The sequence below is a fragment of the Camarhynchus parvulus genome, chromosome 1A, assembly GCF_901933205.1.
Source record: "Camarhynchus parvulus chromosome 1A, STF_HiC, whole genome shotgun sequence".
NCBI lineage: Eukaryota > Metazoa > Chordata > Aves > Passeriformes > Thraupidae > Camarhynchus > Camarhynchus parvulus.
The window spans coordinates 21,550,986-21,565,438 of record NC_044586.1 but is presented as its reverse complement, the minus strand read 5'-3'; the positions used below and the strand labels follow the sequence as shown (position 1 = coordinate 21,565,438).

General features: G+C 39.5%; 1 protein-coding gene across 1 annotated transcript; it reads right to left on the bottom strand.

Moving 5' to 3' along the window:
• Positions 1-1,559: 1,559 nt before the first annotated feature.
• NCF4 (neutrophil cytosolic factor 4) lies at positions 1,560-13,111 on the bottom strand. The gene is made up of 11 exons (XM_030960361.1): positions 13,047-13,111; positions 12,132-12,218; positions 10,134-10,218; positions 8,832-8,985; positions 8,455-8,525; positions 6,958-7,085; positions 5,921-5,978; positions 4,256-4,354; positions 3,384-3,514; positions 3,225-3,290; positions 1,560-2,450 (listed from the first exon to the last, which is right to left on the bottom strand). The coding sequence occupies exons 1-11, from the start codon at positions 13,052-13,054 to the stop codon at positions 2,225-2,227; spliced, it is 1,113 nt and encodes a 370-aa protein (XP_030816221.1). The 5' UTR covers positions 13,055-13,111; the 3' UTR covers positions 1,560-2,224.
• Positions 13,112-14,453: the final 1,342 nt, after the last annotated feature.

Genomic DNA, 14,453 nt, shown 5'->3' with positions numbered 1-14,453 from the left:
ATCTTTTGTGAACCTCAAATGCCACTTTCAGAGAAGCTGACACCCCCCCTTTCAAGGAAAGTCTGTGCAATTGCACAAAATAGGAAGTCTGTACTTCCTATTTTAGCCCCCAAAGCACGCACTTAGATGGACTGTTGGGTTAACTGGGAAGGGAGGGAAAGGAAGTTTGTCATTGCCAATCTATGTCTTAGCAATTACCAGATCATGATACTTATGTATTTTAAGAAAGATACAGGACTGACTGCAGCAGATGTAAGAGAGATGAAGAAAGAATTTTCTGGTTTTCACTCCAGTGCTGTTTCTTGCTTCGCTCTAGACTAGACAATCTTCATGCCAGAGATCTCTCTGGACTTTTGTTTGTACATCTCTATTGGGGGAGAGTGAACTACCTTTATCTCTGTAACTCTTTAGGAATATTTCTAAGTTTTACCCATTTCAACAACAATTAATAATAAATTTTAAGTACTGTAGTACATAAAGAAAACAAAAGAAAACTGGTGAGAGTAGTTGATCTGAAGTTATCCTACATCCAAGGCAGCCTGATCTTTTATTCCAACCATAAAACAGCCCAGTAGCCTTCAGAAATAAACCTTAGGAAAGTTAGGCAGCCATAAGGGAGAGACATGCTCAAGTTTGTGTTCTCAGGGATAAACTATGGGGGCTTATATGAGTTCCCAGATACAGAATATAACTGGCAGAGTCTGTCTATCCTGCACAGCTACTCCTCCTCTCAATCCCCATGGTACTGACCAAAACCACAGGCAGCACAGTTATTCTCTCATCAGAACTGCATCAATAAACAAGCCAAAAAAAAAACCCAAAAAACCCTCTCATGTGAATAAGGGAAACATGCAAAGCAAGACAAAGAAAATGGAGAATATCTGGGGTAACTGTGTGTGAGAAGGTGTCCATATAAAACCTTCAGACAGTTAGAGGAATATGTAACTTGGCTGGATGGGAAGAATTTATTTTGCATTGCAGTTTAAAGGCAGAGGGGGATCATCCTGCCCTGATTTTCAAAGGCCAGTGTGTTTATGTTCTTCCAGCACCCTTACAAAAGAGGACAGTTGTTTCCTAGCAGACATTTTTCCTCCCTTTCCCTTCTCATTGAAAATGTTCCTGCATTTTAAGAGAGACATGCTGAGTTGCTGGTTGCATAGCAGGATCCAGCTGTCACTGAAAATCTCTGAGTGCCACTTGCTCTGTTGAACTCCAGGAACAAGTAACAAAGAATCCTGCACACCAGAAACTTTGCAGTCCATACCTGCCATTAGGTTTCAAACTTACAATGCATTTTCTTATGTATCACAACATGTAATATCACTGACACAGTCATTGCTGTTACTTCATCTCCTTTCTAAAGTGCATTGCTACAATGCCTCTGAAGCAGGAAGTTACATTTTGTAATATTTTAATAAAATAATGTCAAGAAACCCACCCCCCCAAAAAAAACACTTTTAAATAAAAATTGACAAACTAATATTTAACTTTATTTGTTGAAGAATCTGATACAGTAATTTCTTGTTAGTTCTACTTTGAATGCAGCATCAGAAAGCAGAAGATAGAGAAGAAACTGCTGTTTGAGTAGGATATACCACACATTTTCCTAGAACATGAAAATAAGTAGATTGTACAGTTATATAAAGGTCTAAAAGGAACACCACAGGTGTACTAGGTTTGATTCACGGAATTCAATATACTGGTCAGTGGAAAAGAAGAAAGCTAAGATGGGCTGCAATTTCTTCACTGAAATCCAAAAAAGTTTTATTGATCCTCCTAGGACAAACTCTGAACACCCAGTCAGACTCCAACATGAGAGATATAATTACACAATGGCCCACAAACCTTCAGATCAGCAAATGAAGAGAAATTTATGGGAGTCTAGAGAAAAAACAAAAGCTTATGAAGACATTCTGGACAAATAACTAGTCTTGGGAGTGAGAACAGAAACCAGAGCAGGTCTAAGGGCTCAGGAGACCTCTATTGCAGGCTGACACTGACTTGCTTTGTAAACATGGTCCATGATTTTATTTCTCTATTCCTCACTTTCTCTGGTCACTATGTAGATGTCGGTATTGCTGATGTGTGTTAAAAAGCTGAAGAAGTTAACTAAGTACAGATTTTACACTGAAAGGTAATATATCACTAAGAATTTCTCATTTCAAGGACACTTCAAAGACATTTTGAAGGAAACCACTTGCAGAGAGGGATATCTGTATAGCATTTACATTGCTCCTACTGTTTGAGTAGCACCTGTTCCTGGACTAGTGTTGTAGACACCCAAGTCATCTTTGTGAGTGATGTGCAACTTCCAAGGGAAGAAGTGCTGCTCAGAGGGACTTCTTCTGCTCTGAGACACCATGAGTTCAACATCCTGGTCAGAGAGCAAGCGGATCAGGTCACCTTCAGGGTCCCGGTAATTCAAAACAATGTCTTGGTTAAACTCCTGCCTGGGAGAAAAGAAATGGATTGATCCCCAGAAATCAAGGAATGCCTGGGAGGTGCTCCATGATGAATAATATACTGACAATCTAATTAATTTTAATAAAAGTCACACAAAGCCTTGGGTATCATGGCTTTCTTGATACAGCAGTACTAGAAATCATATAGCCACATTCATGCTGTGTTGTGTTTAAGCTAAGAAATCTACCAGAACCAAGAACCATTTCCAGTAACACCACATAAATGGCACAATTAATCTGTGTGTTTGATAGAACTACCACGCAAAAGAGCTGACTGTGGTTACCACCCACTTTTGCCTACTTATTTTTGCTCTTTCTGAGGAGTGTAAGAATATTAGAACAGGTGTTCTATTACCAATATTTATTAATATTTAATGTTCTAAATTGTTGATGTTCAACACCAGATTAATCTAGTTTAACAAGTCTTAGAAGGCCATGCCCTACATCCTGAAGAAATGTACTAGACAAAAGATGCTTTTATGGGGATATGGCTCTTATCATAGTACAAGAAATGGAAATTTCTACCCATCACAATTGAGTCAGAAGTGTGTATCATCCCTTACTCATTGAAAACCCCAAGAAGGACTAGTGTCTGCACAGATGGCCCTGGGCCAAGTCAAAGTGTAACTTCTTCAAGACACTTGAAAAGTATTTCATACACAAAACATGGTGATGACCAAGTAGAATGTAGAAAATCTCAAACCAGAATGAACTTGACAAATGTTTAAGTATCAAATATACAGCCAAGTGCTTGCATTGTACCTCATCAATTCCATTAGATCTTTGAATGATGGAATGCTGCTCAGATCCTCTTCCACTGATATATCCCTGTATTTAGAACATATATAGTCATTACATATCATGACAAGAGAATTGTTGGTGTTTCTTCATCAGCAAACTTGAAGGCTATTTTGTTATTACCTGATGGTGCTCACAGTCTCATCATAGTAATAACAGCGAACTTTATTAACTGTGTCTTCCTGCTGTGGTAAATCTTTTATTATCTTCACAAAAGCACATGGGAAAATCCCAGTGGCACCATCAGCAGTTCCCTGGAATGATAGGAAATGTTAGAATCAAGAAAACCATGCCATTTTGGCCACATGCAATAAGTTCTGGAATTCAATTAATTTAGATAGAAACAACAGTAGTAATTTTTCCACTATAATCAAGAAAAGAAATTCTATGGAAGTGACCTGATGGCATCTGTACAAAAAGGTTATACAATTATATAGTCAAATACCAGGCAGGGGAGTGAAACAGTGTGTAAAAAATGCAAGTCAGATGGTTAGCAAGGAACGCTGTGGTGTTTGAGCAAGCAGAGATATCATATCAGCAAACACACAGTATGTTCCCCTCATCCTTTTTTCAGAACACTGCTGCATTACCCAAGTTCTCTCTAATCAGGCTGACGTGTGTTGTGGTATGAAGCATGAAGCATACATCAACTCACCCTGAGGCCAGAAACCAATTAATCGCTGAAATGGAGTTTCCATCTCCTTTCTGTGGCCTTTCTGTGTTCTAATCACTTCCAAAGAATTTAAAAACATTCCAGCAGAAGCAAATGCAAATGAAAACTGAAGTCTGGAGGGCAGAAAATTTGTAAGCTAAAAACCATCAAGGAACCAAACAATTACTAATTTGGAATCAGGGATTTAGTTTTGACAGTAAGACCTGATTATGATACAGTTTCTCCTTGAAAGGAAGAGGCAGGTCACAAGGATCAGGAGAGCCCTTTCTACTCATATATTTCAAGGTATGCTAATAATTCAGTACTGCTGTTGCAGTCTTACCTCCAACCAGTCTTTGTTTACTTTGCTGAGTAGATAGATCAAATCTCCCTTCTTGAATCTGAGTTCCAGTTTATTGGTTCCAGGAAAATCAAACAGTGCCTGTGGAAAGTAATAACATCAAAATTATTAATTCACAGAATTATGAAAGCAAATATTTCTGTTGTGCTCTTGAGGAGAAAGCATAAAGCAGCAAGACAGTGCGCACTTTGTCATCACATATGTATTTCTGGGATAAGGTCACATATATTTGACCGTAGTCTGCAGTTCTCACAATCTCCTCTCCTACTCAGCACACACAAAACTGCTTTGAAGAAGCAGTGAAAGCACTAGGATAAACATGGCCCTGTGAGAGCTATATTAAAGGATTCTTAAAGTGGCAGAACACTGAGCACCAGAGAAATCAATATACATAAGTTGAAAGCACTTAAGAGCAAGTAAGACAACAGAACTGAAGCCAACTGACAGCTTGAAATCCTGAGAACTGAAAAAATATATTATTTCTCATTGCAGCCTTACAGCTTTTAGATTTGCTGCAAAATATTGCAAAGAGCCTTTAAAAATTGCAGAAATGTTGAAACTTAATTTAAGGGTAACTAACTGTTGCTTTTACATCTAGCTTTCAGGTCTGGATGCTGAACTGGGAGATGCGGGAAAGCTTAGAAAAGTGATGTGTTGTTGAAATGGAACTTAGATGCCCTCTTCAGGGGAAGAAAAAAAAAAAAGAGGCAAATACATGCTTATCACCCTAACAAAAGGTTGGAGATTTAAAGTGGCTGAGTTATCAAAAATACATATCTCCTCCATTGTCCTTAGAGAACATGGTAGCCATTTAAATGGTCTCAGAGAAGCAAAAATGAAAAGGTGCTCTCTATTCTGTGTTGCAATTGTTCTTTTGGTCTTGTTAATGCCAAGAGTTCTCTTAATAAAAAGCAAACAAAACAATGCTACTGTTGTGCTAGTGGTTCAGATGTCGACTTATCAGCCCTTTCAAAAGGCTTTTTTCACCTATTGAAAAGTTCTGGTAGGTATATTCAATACTAATAAATTAATAGATAAAACCCAAGAGATATGACTGTTCCAAGACCTGTCATTCTCTGTGTAAAGAACAAAAGTAACAAAACTCAAAGATGCATGGGGATTTTAATCTTGTATGGCAAATCACATGTTTCAGGAAGCAAAACCCTGCTCAGACAAATACTGGTTACAAAGCAGTCTCATGTGCTTAATACTGAGAAAATAAACCACAAAAGACAAGAGTATGGGCATTTATGTTACAAAAAATACAAAAATAAGATGTCTCCCCTGCAAAGCTTTTAAACATATGCTGAAGTCACTGAAACTGAAGCTTATGCCTGTTTTAGATTTAACTTATGGGTAGCACTATGCAAATGTGGACCATTTGGCAGTAAGCTGTACATGTCTCAGTTTTGAATCTCCTGTCATTCTGATTTCACCATGGACCTTCTTATTACTCAAGAGATGAGGAACAGGATGCCTCTTTCCATCCTTTGTTTCATTTCCTGTTGTTAAAATCAATTGTTTTTCTCTGTTGATTTCACTTTCTTCCCCCAAGCTCTAATTGAAAATGGCAACCTGATGGATGAGGTACCACAGTAAAGCAGAGTTTAATCTCCTGTCCTGTGACATGTTGTGCAGAGTACTCACCTCAGCCCGTGGAGCTGCGGTGCGGTCAAAAACAGGCACTTGATCTGAAACGCTCTTACTGCAAAGAAATGAGACAACAGGGAGGAAAACATCCTTCTAAGTCATTAAAAATGCTTCACAATCAGTAGTGTAGTGTCTGTGTTTTTACTATTTAAGGGACATGTAAGCCATAGATCACCGGAGAAACTGCAAGAGAATCTGTGTGCAGCACTGAAGTAAATAAATATGGATGCAACAACACTGCCCTAGTTCTCTCAGTTTCAGTGCAGAGCAGCAGCAATCTGATGGTGTCTGCTCCTGAGAACAGATGGAATTTTCAATGCAGTCAGTATTCTGGACCTCTCTTCCACAGCACTGTTCAGTCCCCCTACTCTGCCTTCTGGGCATCATTGTTTCTAGCATTTATGGTATTTAATTCAAACTCTGCCATCATACACATGCAGTTTTTGCACTGTTTGAGTTAGATGAAAAGGAAGCAAGTCCATCTTTGGAATGCTGAAAGGAGAATTAATTTATCTGAAGGGTAAGGAAGTATGACATCTACTTAGCAGGTCTCCAAAGGGGTGTCAATGCTGCTATGTAGGACAGGCCCCTGTTTAGACAAAGGATGGGAACAAATTAAATATTCAGTTTCATTTAGTGTCTGAACCAGATCTCACTGAATTCAGTGCCAAAACACACTGACTTCAGTGGTGCAAGCCTATGTCCTTAAGCTTGGTCTGTATATGCTGCACATTATAATAGAGATTATCATTAAAGAAATATGGGCAGATAGAGCTGGACAGTATTTTTAAAAAGGAAAGGTGTACTCTCATTTTGGAATTTTCCTTTAATGCAAGTACCACATCCACTTTTAAAATCTGCGATTACTGAAAACAAGAAATACTCTGTGTTCACTCCACCACAAAGATCCTCATATTAAGGATTCATGGATTCACTTGGAAAACACAGTGGTGATCCTCATCTCTCTCCCCCCGCAAAACTGGACAGCATCTCTTCCATCAAGCAATGCTGAAAAAAACATGTCAATCACTTACACTCGGCGTGTCCGTGGGCGAAGCCGCCTCAGTCTGTGAGGCACCTGCTCGCCATCAAAGGTTGAGTGGTAGAAGAACAGCCGAACATCCTCATCCATCAACACCCAAGCAGGGAGGCAGAGCAGGTTCTGTGCCAAGAGCAAGCAGGAAGCAGAGTGTAACAGTGGGAGAGACCAATTCTCTATTTATTTACATGTAACAAATATGCCTCTCTGCCCTACAGGATCATGAAGGATATTCATTACTGCCAGAAATCTCCCTCCTCTCCTTTCTCACTCAGTAGGACACAGCTGAACAGCTGACAGTCTTTCCTCTTTACTCCTGGAGTTGGCCAATGTATCGCTTCACTCTTTTTGTACCTGATTTACTGCAGGAGTAAATTGCTTTTTGTTTTTCTTTTCAGAACAAGAATGACTGTGGAAAGGAGGCAGCCTTGGCCAGCGCTTCAGACTTTTACTGATTTGAAGTTCAGGTCTTCAGTTAACCTGCACACAAAGAATATCTCTCCTTGATGTATGCTGCATCTTCTCTGTAATTCAGGTACTCTCAGAAGCCCACCTGTCCTGATTCTGGGTGTGAGAGAGTCAGTTTTCTTCTTAGTAGCTGGTACAGTGCTGTGTGTTGGATTTAGCATGAGAATAACGTGGATAACACACAGATGTTTTAGTTGTTTCTAACTACTGGCTTACTTAGTCTAAGCCAAGGGCTTTTCTGTTTCCCGAGTCCTGCCAGTGAAGAGCTGCACAGGAATCCAGGAGGGAGCATGGCCGGAAGAGCTGGTCCAAACTAGCCAAAGCAATATTCCATGCCACAGAACATCATGCCCAGTATGTAACTGGAGGGAGCTGCCCAGGAGCCACAGATCATTGCTCAGTGGACTGGCTGGGCATTGGTCAGCAGGTGGCGAGCAATTGTATTGTGCATCATTTGTTTGTTTTCTTCTTTGGTTTTATTTCTCCGTATTCTGGTTACCTTCCTTCTAATTACAATTATTTATTAGTCTTATATTTTACTTTATTTCAATTATTAAACTGTTCTTATCTCAACCCATGGGTTTTACCATTTCCCAGTTGTCCTTCCCATTCCATAAGGGAAGGAGGGAGTGAGCAAGAGGCTGCGTGGCACTTGATGGTGGGTGGGGTAAAGCACAACCCACCCACCATTCTCCTAATCCCTTGGATGCACACACCAACTCTGTATTCATGCAGCACCTGGAGATTCACCATTTCCTCACACATTTGGGGGGGGTTTTGGTAAGGATATCTATCTGCATATGAAGACAGAGAGTGACCCTTTGTGAACTGCATACTCCAGCAGAGCCTACTGTCTGAACAATCTGGGGAAGAGGACTTCAGGTTGTACCAGCGTGTGGGCACTATGTCTTCAGAAAAGCAGAACAGAGAGAAGCAGATACTTAGAACCCAAACAGTACTGTCTGCCTTAACTGATTTCAATGGCTAAGCATCTGCAGTGATCACTGCATTCTTTAAGTTTTACCTTCATGTAGACATTTAGGATAGGAATCCTGTTCTCAGCAATTTCCTTTTTAGCACCAACAAAAACTTTTCCTGGAAAATATAAAACCTGTAACAGTTATTGAAGAAAAAAAAGCAAAAAAGAGGCTGTCAGAGAAATGAAGCAATCAGGAGGAAGTAGAAGCTGAAAAAAAATTTACATATTTTCTAAAGGATTTTAGATTTCTAAATGAACTTTACTACAAGTGAAGGGGCTGTCAATGGAACAGGACTTCTCTGGCATCCACAGCCAGGAATTAGTTCCTTGTCACAACTACTTCTCTCATTGCATTCCTCCTTTGGGCAGCCTGGAGCTGAGAAAGATGCTAATTGTGCAAAGGTTTGGTACTGACAGCTTACCTGGCAGTACAGGGAGTGTGCAGGTAAATGGGCTGTTATTGCTCTCTGGCCCATATCGCTCCTCTAGTTTGGTGTGCAGGGCATAGAACTCACGATAGCGCCGGAAAATCAGGTATCTGCCACCACCTTTAAGCTTTACTTCAATGACAAACATCTGAAACAGAGAAGAGGGATTCAGGCTGATGTTCATACTTATAAATACTCACCAACTGAATGTGAGGAATAAAATAGGAATGTAAGATCTGTGCTACATTAGTAGGAATATCCTCTTAGGAGCAGAGAGGAAAGCAAGCCTTCAGTTAAGCATCTGCCAATTCAGGACCTAGGATATAACAAGGTATTTGTGTGGGTCCAGCTTGCATATGAAGCATGTCCCTGTGGCTGCTTTATATTATATAATCTTAAAAGGAAACATAAAATTACTAGATTCAACTTTATGCTTGCACACTTTGCCTCAGTGACAAGCAAAATACATTATGGGGATGAACAATATTTTACAATAAGATTCCTCGGACATCTAAATCTAAAGACAGACTGACATTTAAATGAATTGATTTTCAGAATTGAAGGCATTCATACCTCTTTTTTTACTTTAATGTACACAGTTGCAGAAATTATTGTCTGACCTCCTTCAACCACTATTTTATGTCTCTTCTGACAAAATTGCTTTGCTCTAAAGGAACCCAACATTTCCACACACTGACCTCTGAGTCACATTGCAGCCAGATCCTTCAGAAAACATAAAGACAGAGCAACCAAACATCACTCTATTCCAGAGAAAAACCTGAATTCTGCAGTGGGAAGGGTTTCAAGAGCAATGTCTCCAGCAGAAGTCAGACTGAGATGGGCATATTCAAACCTTCAGAAAATCTTAGTGCCTTTCCCTACTATTCTCTTCCTGTGTGCTCTTTCATGTCTTTATCTGCTACCTCCTGTGAAGATGGGAACGTCCTAACTTGCCAGTACCATGGAATAATGAAGCAAGACTCTCCCTTTCTACCCTCTGAGTTACTTTCCCACTATCTTCACCAATGATACAGCACTCTAACAGGAAACAAATCAGATATTAGGAAAAATTATGATTTTAGATGATATCTCCTACACTTCATTCAGAAAATTAATTTTTAGGCTGAATCTGGGATAACTATACTCCATTCCTGAAAAATAAAGCACTGAGAAGTCTTCCACATGGAACTACTCACACCAAAAAGCAATTACACCAGATTAACTGCATTTTGCTTCCCACAACCAAACCAGTCACTGGTGAAGGCATGTAGAGGCAGGATAAATCTCCCTTCTTACATAGTAGTTAGTAAAGCCTTTCTTCTCTTCAATATCTGCAATATTAGCTGAAACAGGTACATCATCTGGAAGCTGATCAAAATCACTGTGAAACAAGAACAGAAGATTTAGGTTACTCATATTGGTAACAGCCTTTGAGATGTCCTGTGTCATACAGAGCAAAGATAGGCAATATCACATTTTCTAATATCAAAACCAAGATGTTAGAAACTCATGGTGTCATTCTCTTCCTCTGGAGGTCTGATCTTGAGATGTCAAATTTCAATAAGTTCAGCATAAATCAGCGACCATTGAGAAGACTCATTATGCCTGAAAAATACCCCTCTCATTCCTAGGCTTGCTCAACGAACAGGACTACAAAACAAACACTTGAACTGCTAAGCTTTTCCTGAGAAATATGATCAGCTGTGGATGCATTCTTAATCCTTCCTTAATCTAGGAGATTTACAGAAAGAACTCTGCATCAGTGGATCCTATTCTAAGGAGATCATTATACATCATGATTTAAGCTGCTATTATTACTGCATTACTGTAGAATATAGGAAACAGTTCTGAGAAAAGAGCTTGTTATGCAAGGTGCTGTAGAAACTGACAGCACAAAGCTAAATCCTAAAAACTTTATACTCTGTGCAAAATGCATAAAATATACCACATACATATAAGAAAAGAAACAACAGGATAAGCACAAACAGAAAAAGAACAAAGAAACAAAAGTTAGTATTGTTCGATGTCAAAACTATTGGTGCCTACACTAGCTGTCAAAATGTTGTCGAGTTTTCTTGACGACATCACAATACAACAAACTCTTAAAGACGCTTGGAAAAATAAGGCTGGCTATCAAATATTTGTAGAGAGACCTCCTAGTCACAGCAGGTAAGATTCATTACAGAATATTTGGAGTTTTAAGGGACCAACTTTCAAAGATCATGAAGTACAATTCTTAATGAATGGCCTGCACAGGGATAGAAATACAAACTTGGCATTTTTCCCCCTGTCTCAGCAGATCACCTGAAGCAAACACAAAGATACTTGTTTGAAAATGTCAAAAGTGTGTGAAGGAACTCATGTTAGTAGGCAAGGTTAGAATAAGCTTTGCAGATCCTAGAAAGAATTGGATTTGAAGTGAGAAGGAAGAATCTCTGCAGGAACAGGGATTACTAACGAGCAGCCATATGACCACACAGTCATGTTACTGGTCTATACTGCCCACACTACAAAAAAAGCATGGATTGGCAGGTGCTTTTTCCTCTATGACCTTCTCCTTGGTGCAACAGCTTTGACAAGCAGCAGACAAATTCACCTTTGCTTCAGTCTTATAACTCAGTGTTGTCAGAGGAGTATTTATACTAACACCCGAGTAAAAAGCATCTAGAACGAGGAAAATAGAATAACAAATGAGATAAAGAGAGACTTCTAACAGGATCATCTAAGAAATCCCAAGCTGACGAAATGTTAAATATTCTGATAGTACAAAAAAAAAAAAGTGGTAGCTGTCTCAGTTTATTCTGCTAGGAGAATATCCCAACCAGGGGCTCCCACAAGGCATAGCCCATTTGAAATGCTGAAGCAATGATGCAACATCTTGCAATAGTTTGCTGTACAAGGAAAATGCCATGAATCAGCACCACCCACAATACTGTAAATACTACCCCTTACCGTGAAGAAGGATGTGGTTATGGAGAGCAAGAGATATAATTAGTCATATCACAAACATCATAAACTCCAGTAAAAGGGAAACTTGTTTTGCAGCTATAATGAGGACAATGACCCACTATGTCCTAGGTTGTGAATATTCCCCAGAAAAAGAAGAAAGTCCACTCCAGCAAAAGAAATGGTCTGCTTGACCCTAAGCAGCCTAATAGTGTGGAAGTTACACACTGTTCTGATAACAAGAAGCCTTTTAAAATCACCACAGATGCTGGCATCCAAATTAACCAAACAGATCAGGAGTTACATGAGGCCTGTGGGAAGGCAGGAGCAGGCTATATAACACATTACCTCTTTTCTCGCAGCTGTCGGGGAAGAGACATTGTTCTTCTTAAATCCAGATGACTAAAATCTATTCCTCTACTTCTTGGGCACTTCCTGGTTTAATAGGATGAACACGAAGTCAAAGTAATTCTCCCTGCATGAAACAAGACTCCTTTGCAAGGCCTCAGAGATCTTTTTTTAATGTTTCAGTGTCAGACGGTTTCTGCTGTACCTCCCCACCCCCATGAATTTGAGGAAGTACCAGGGGGGAAACAGTAATAAAGAGAGACTGCTCTGTGATGTCTGTCATGTCTCAAAACTGCCACAATTGAGAAACTGAAAGCCCATGAAAAAGCAGAAACTATGAGCCACATATTCCATTGTCCACCCTCCACCAAAATTTGCCTCTGTTGAAAGCCAGTATGACTGGGCACAGCAAAGACTATTTTGCCTCAGCTAAAATGTCCCCATATATACCTCTACATTAATATTTGTAAACTAGGATGATCCCTTCTTGAGGCTCTGTGATTCCCAAGGATCCTCCTTTTCACAGACCAAGAGCCAGGAGGTGGAGCTAAAGAATAAATTTTAAAATGGGAGCCGAATGTATCATCAGAAAATCAGCCTTGTCAAACACCAGGGCATCAGGCACAGGAGATGAGATTTGAAGGATAGATCAATGAAAGTAAGACAGGAGTCCTTTAAAGGCCAGAGATCTTTTCGGCTTCATGTGCTCAAAACAACCCACATTTGCCACATACAAAGACAAGGTAACGTCTTGCCCTGGCTTTTACTCAAAGTGTAGTGACAAAGCATTTATATAACATCAGATGACAATCTTTCAGGAAGAAAGTGATGAGGAAACCATGATTTCTTAACAATATGGCTAAGTTGTAACACAGCTTATCTGCCTTAGTCAAAAACTGTTATGTGCATCCTCACCTCTCCATTTCAGTCTTTGACTCTCTTCCATTTTCGTGTTCAATACATATTTGCCTCCTTCTCCTCCTTCCGCTGCCAAGAACAAAAATTCCCATCTGAATGGAACAAAAATGAACCAGCATCCTTCAAAATAAAACTCTATTTACAACTGTAATCATCAGCCTCGAGAGTAACTGCATTGCACTGCATTTTAATGAAGTAAATCCTTCCCCCAGCTCCTTTCCATGGATAACTCTAGGCACCATAATAAAATTTGAGAGGGTATCTCTTGATCAGAAGGGATCAGGAGAACAAAATTCTGAACTGTATTTTCTGAGTGATCTGCTACTCTGCTCTATATCACAGCTCTGACAAGAAAATCATAGAAAGGATATCCTAATTTTTTTCAAATGTCCTGGAAGATAATCCAGATACAATGCAGGTACATCTTTTAATAGACAGAGGATACTGCACAATCCAAAAATACATGTTCATTGTTTATCTAGGGATGTGACTTCTTGAAAACAAGTTGACAGAAACTCTCAGACAAATTGTCTATGCAAATGCTCTGCTGTAAGAGGAGTAAAGCAAACTGAAAGCAGCTCAATTCCACTACTCTCCACTAAAGATTGCAGCTAGGAATAATACTAACCTGACAGAATAATGTTAAACTTACTAAGAATGTATATGGTTCTGCAGTATTTTCTAGTTCTGAACTCAACCAGAAGAAGGCCTTGCTTTTCTGACAAAAGGCAGATTTCTACCTCAGATGAGCAGATAGCTTATTTGTTCGAGGGATCACCAAGGCTGTGAGACTAAGATTGGAAACACTGCTTTGCCATGTTCTTCTGTGCCAAATCAGTGCCTCAACTACCACATGCTTTCTTTCCATTTCTACTATTGTGCTACTATAGTAGAAATAGCAATTTCTATTATTTGGGCTGAGAAAATAGGCTGTCTCTAATCAAATACACATCATTTCTCTGTTCAAATAATTATTTCATTAATGAAACAAATATCCATTACAAAACTGATATCCTAACAGTACCTATGTCAAGAGATACGCCTGCACTAAGAAAGTACCCAATTTCATCATCTGGCATGGCCAGCTCTCAGTTTTGAGAAAACCCATCCACACACTATGGCTGGCATGGTCATTGTGGTGCTGTGCACCAACCCAAGTACATGTGCAAGAGAAGAGAAAGCAGGAATTCTGCAACAGAACAATCCAAGTGCAAGGAATACAAAACAAAAATTGGTTCATTAAAGGAGACTACTGAGAGAATCCTCAGATGACTGAATCATGACCATATGCTGCCACCACTATATGCCTCTTCACAGTTCACAATCTTCGCTATTATTTTGGACATGCCTGTGAGCTGTGAAACTGTGGCCTTCTGTCCAATGCACCTGTTGTTAGAAAACACA

Coding starts and splice junctions, on each gene's coding strand:
- NCF4 (XM_030960361.1), bottom strand. Junction 8,526..8,831: donor CACACTCCCTGTACTGCCAG/GTAAGCTGTCAG, acceptor TATATTTTCCAG/GAAAAGTTTTTGTTGGTGCT. Junction 2,451..3,224: donor GATCTAATGGAATTGATGAG/GTACAATGCAAG, acceptor CTTTTCTCCCAG/GCAGGAGTTTAACCAAGACA.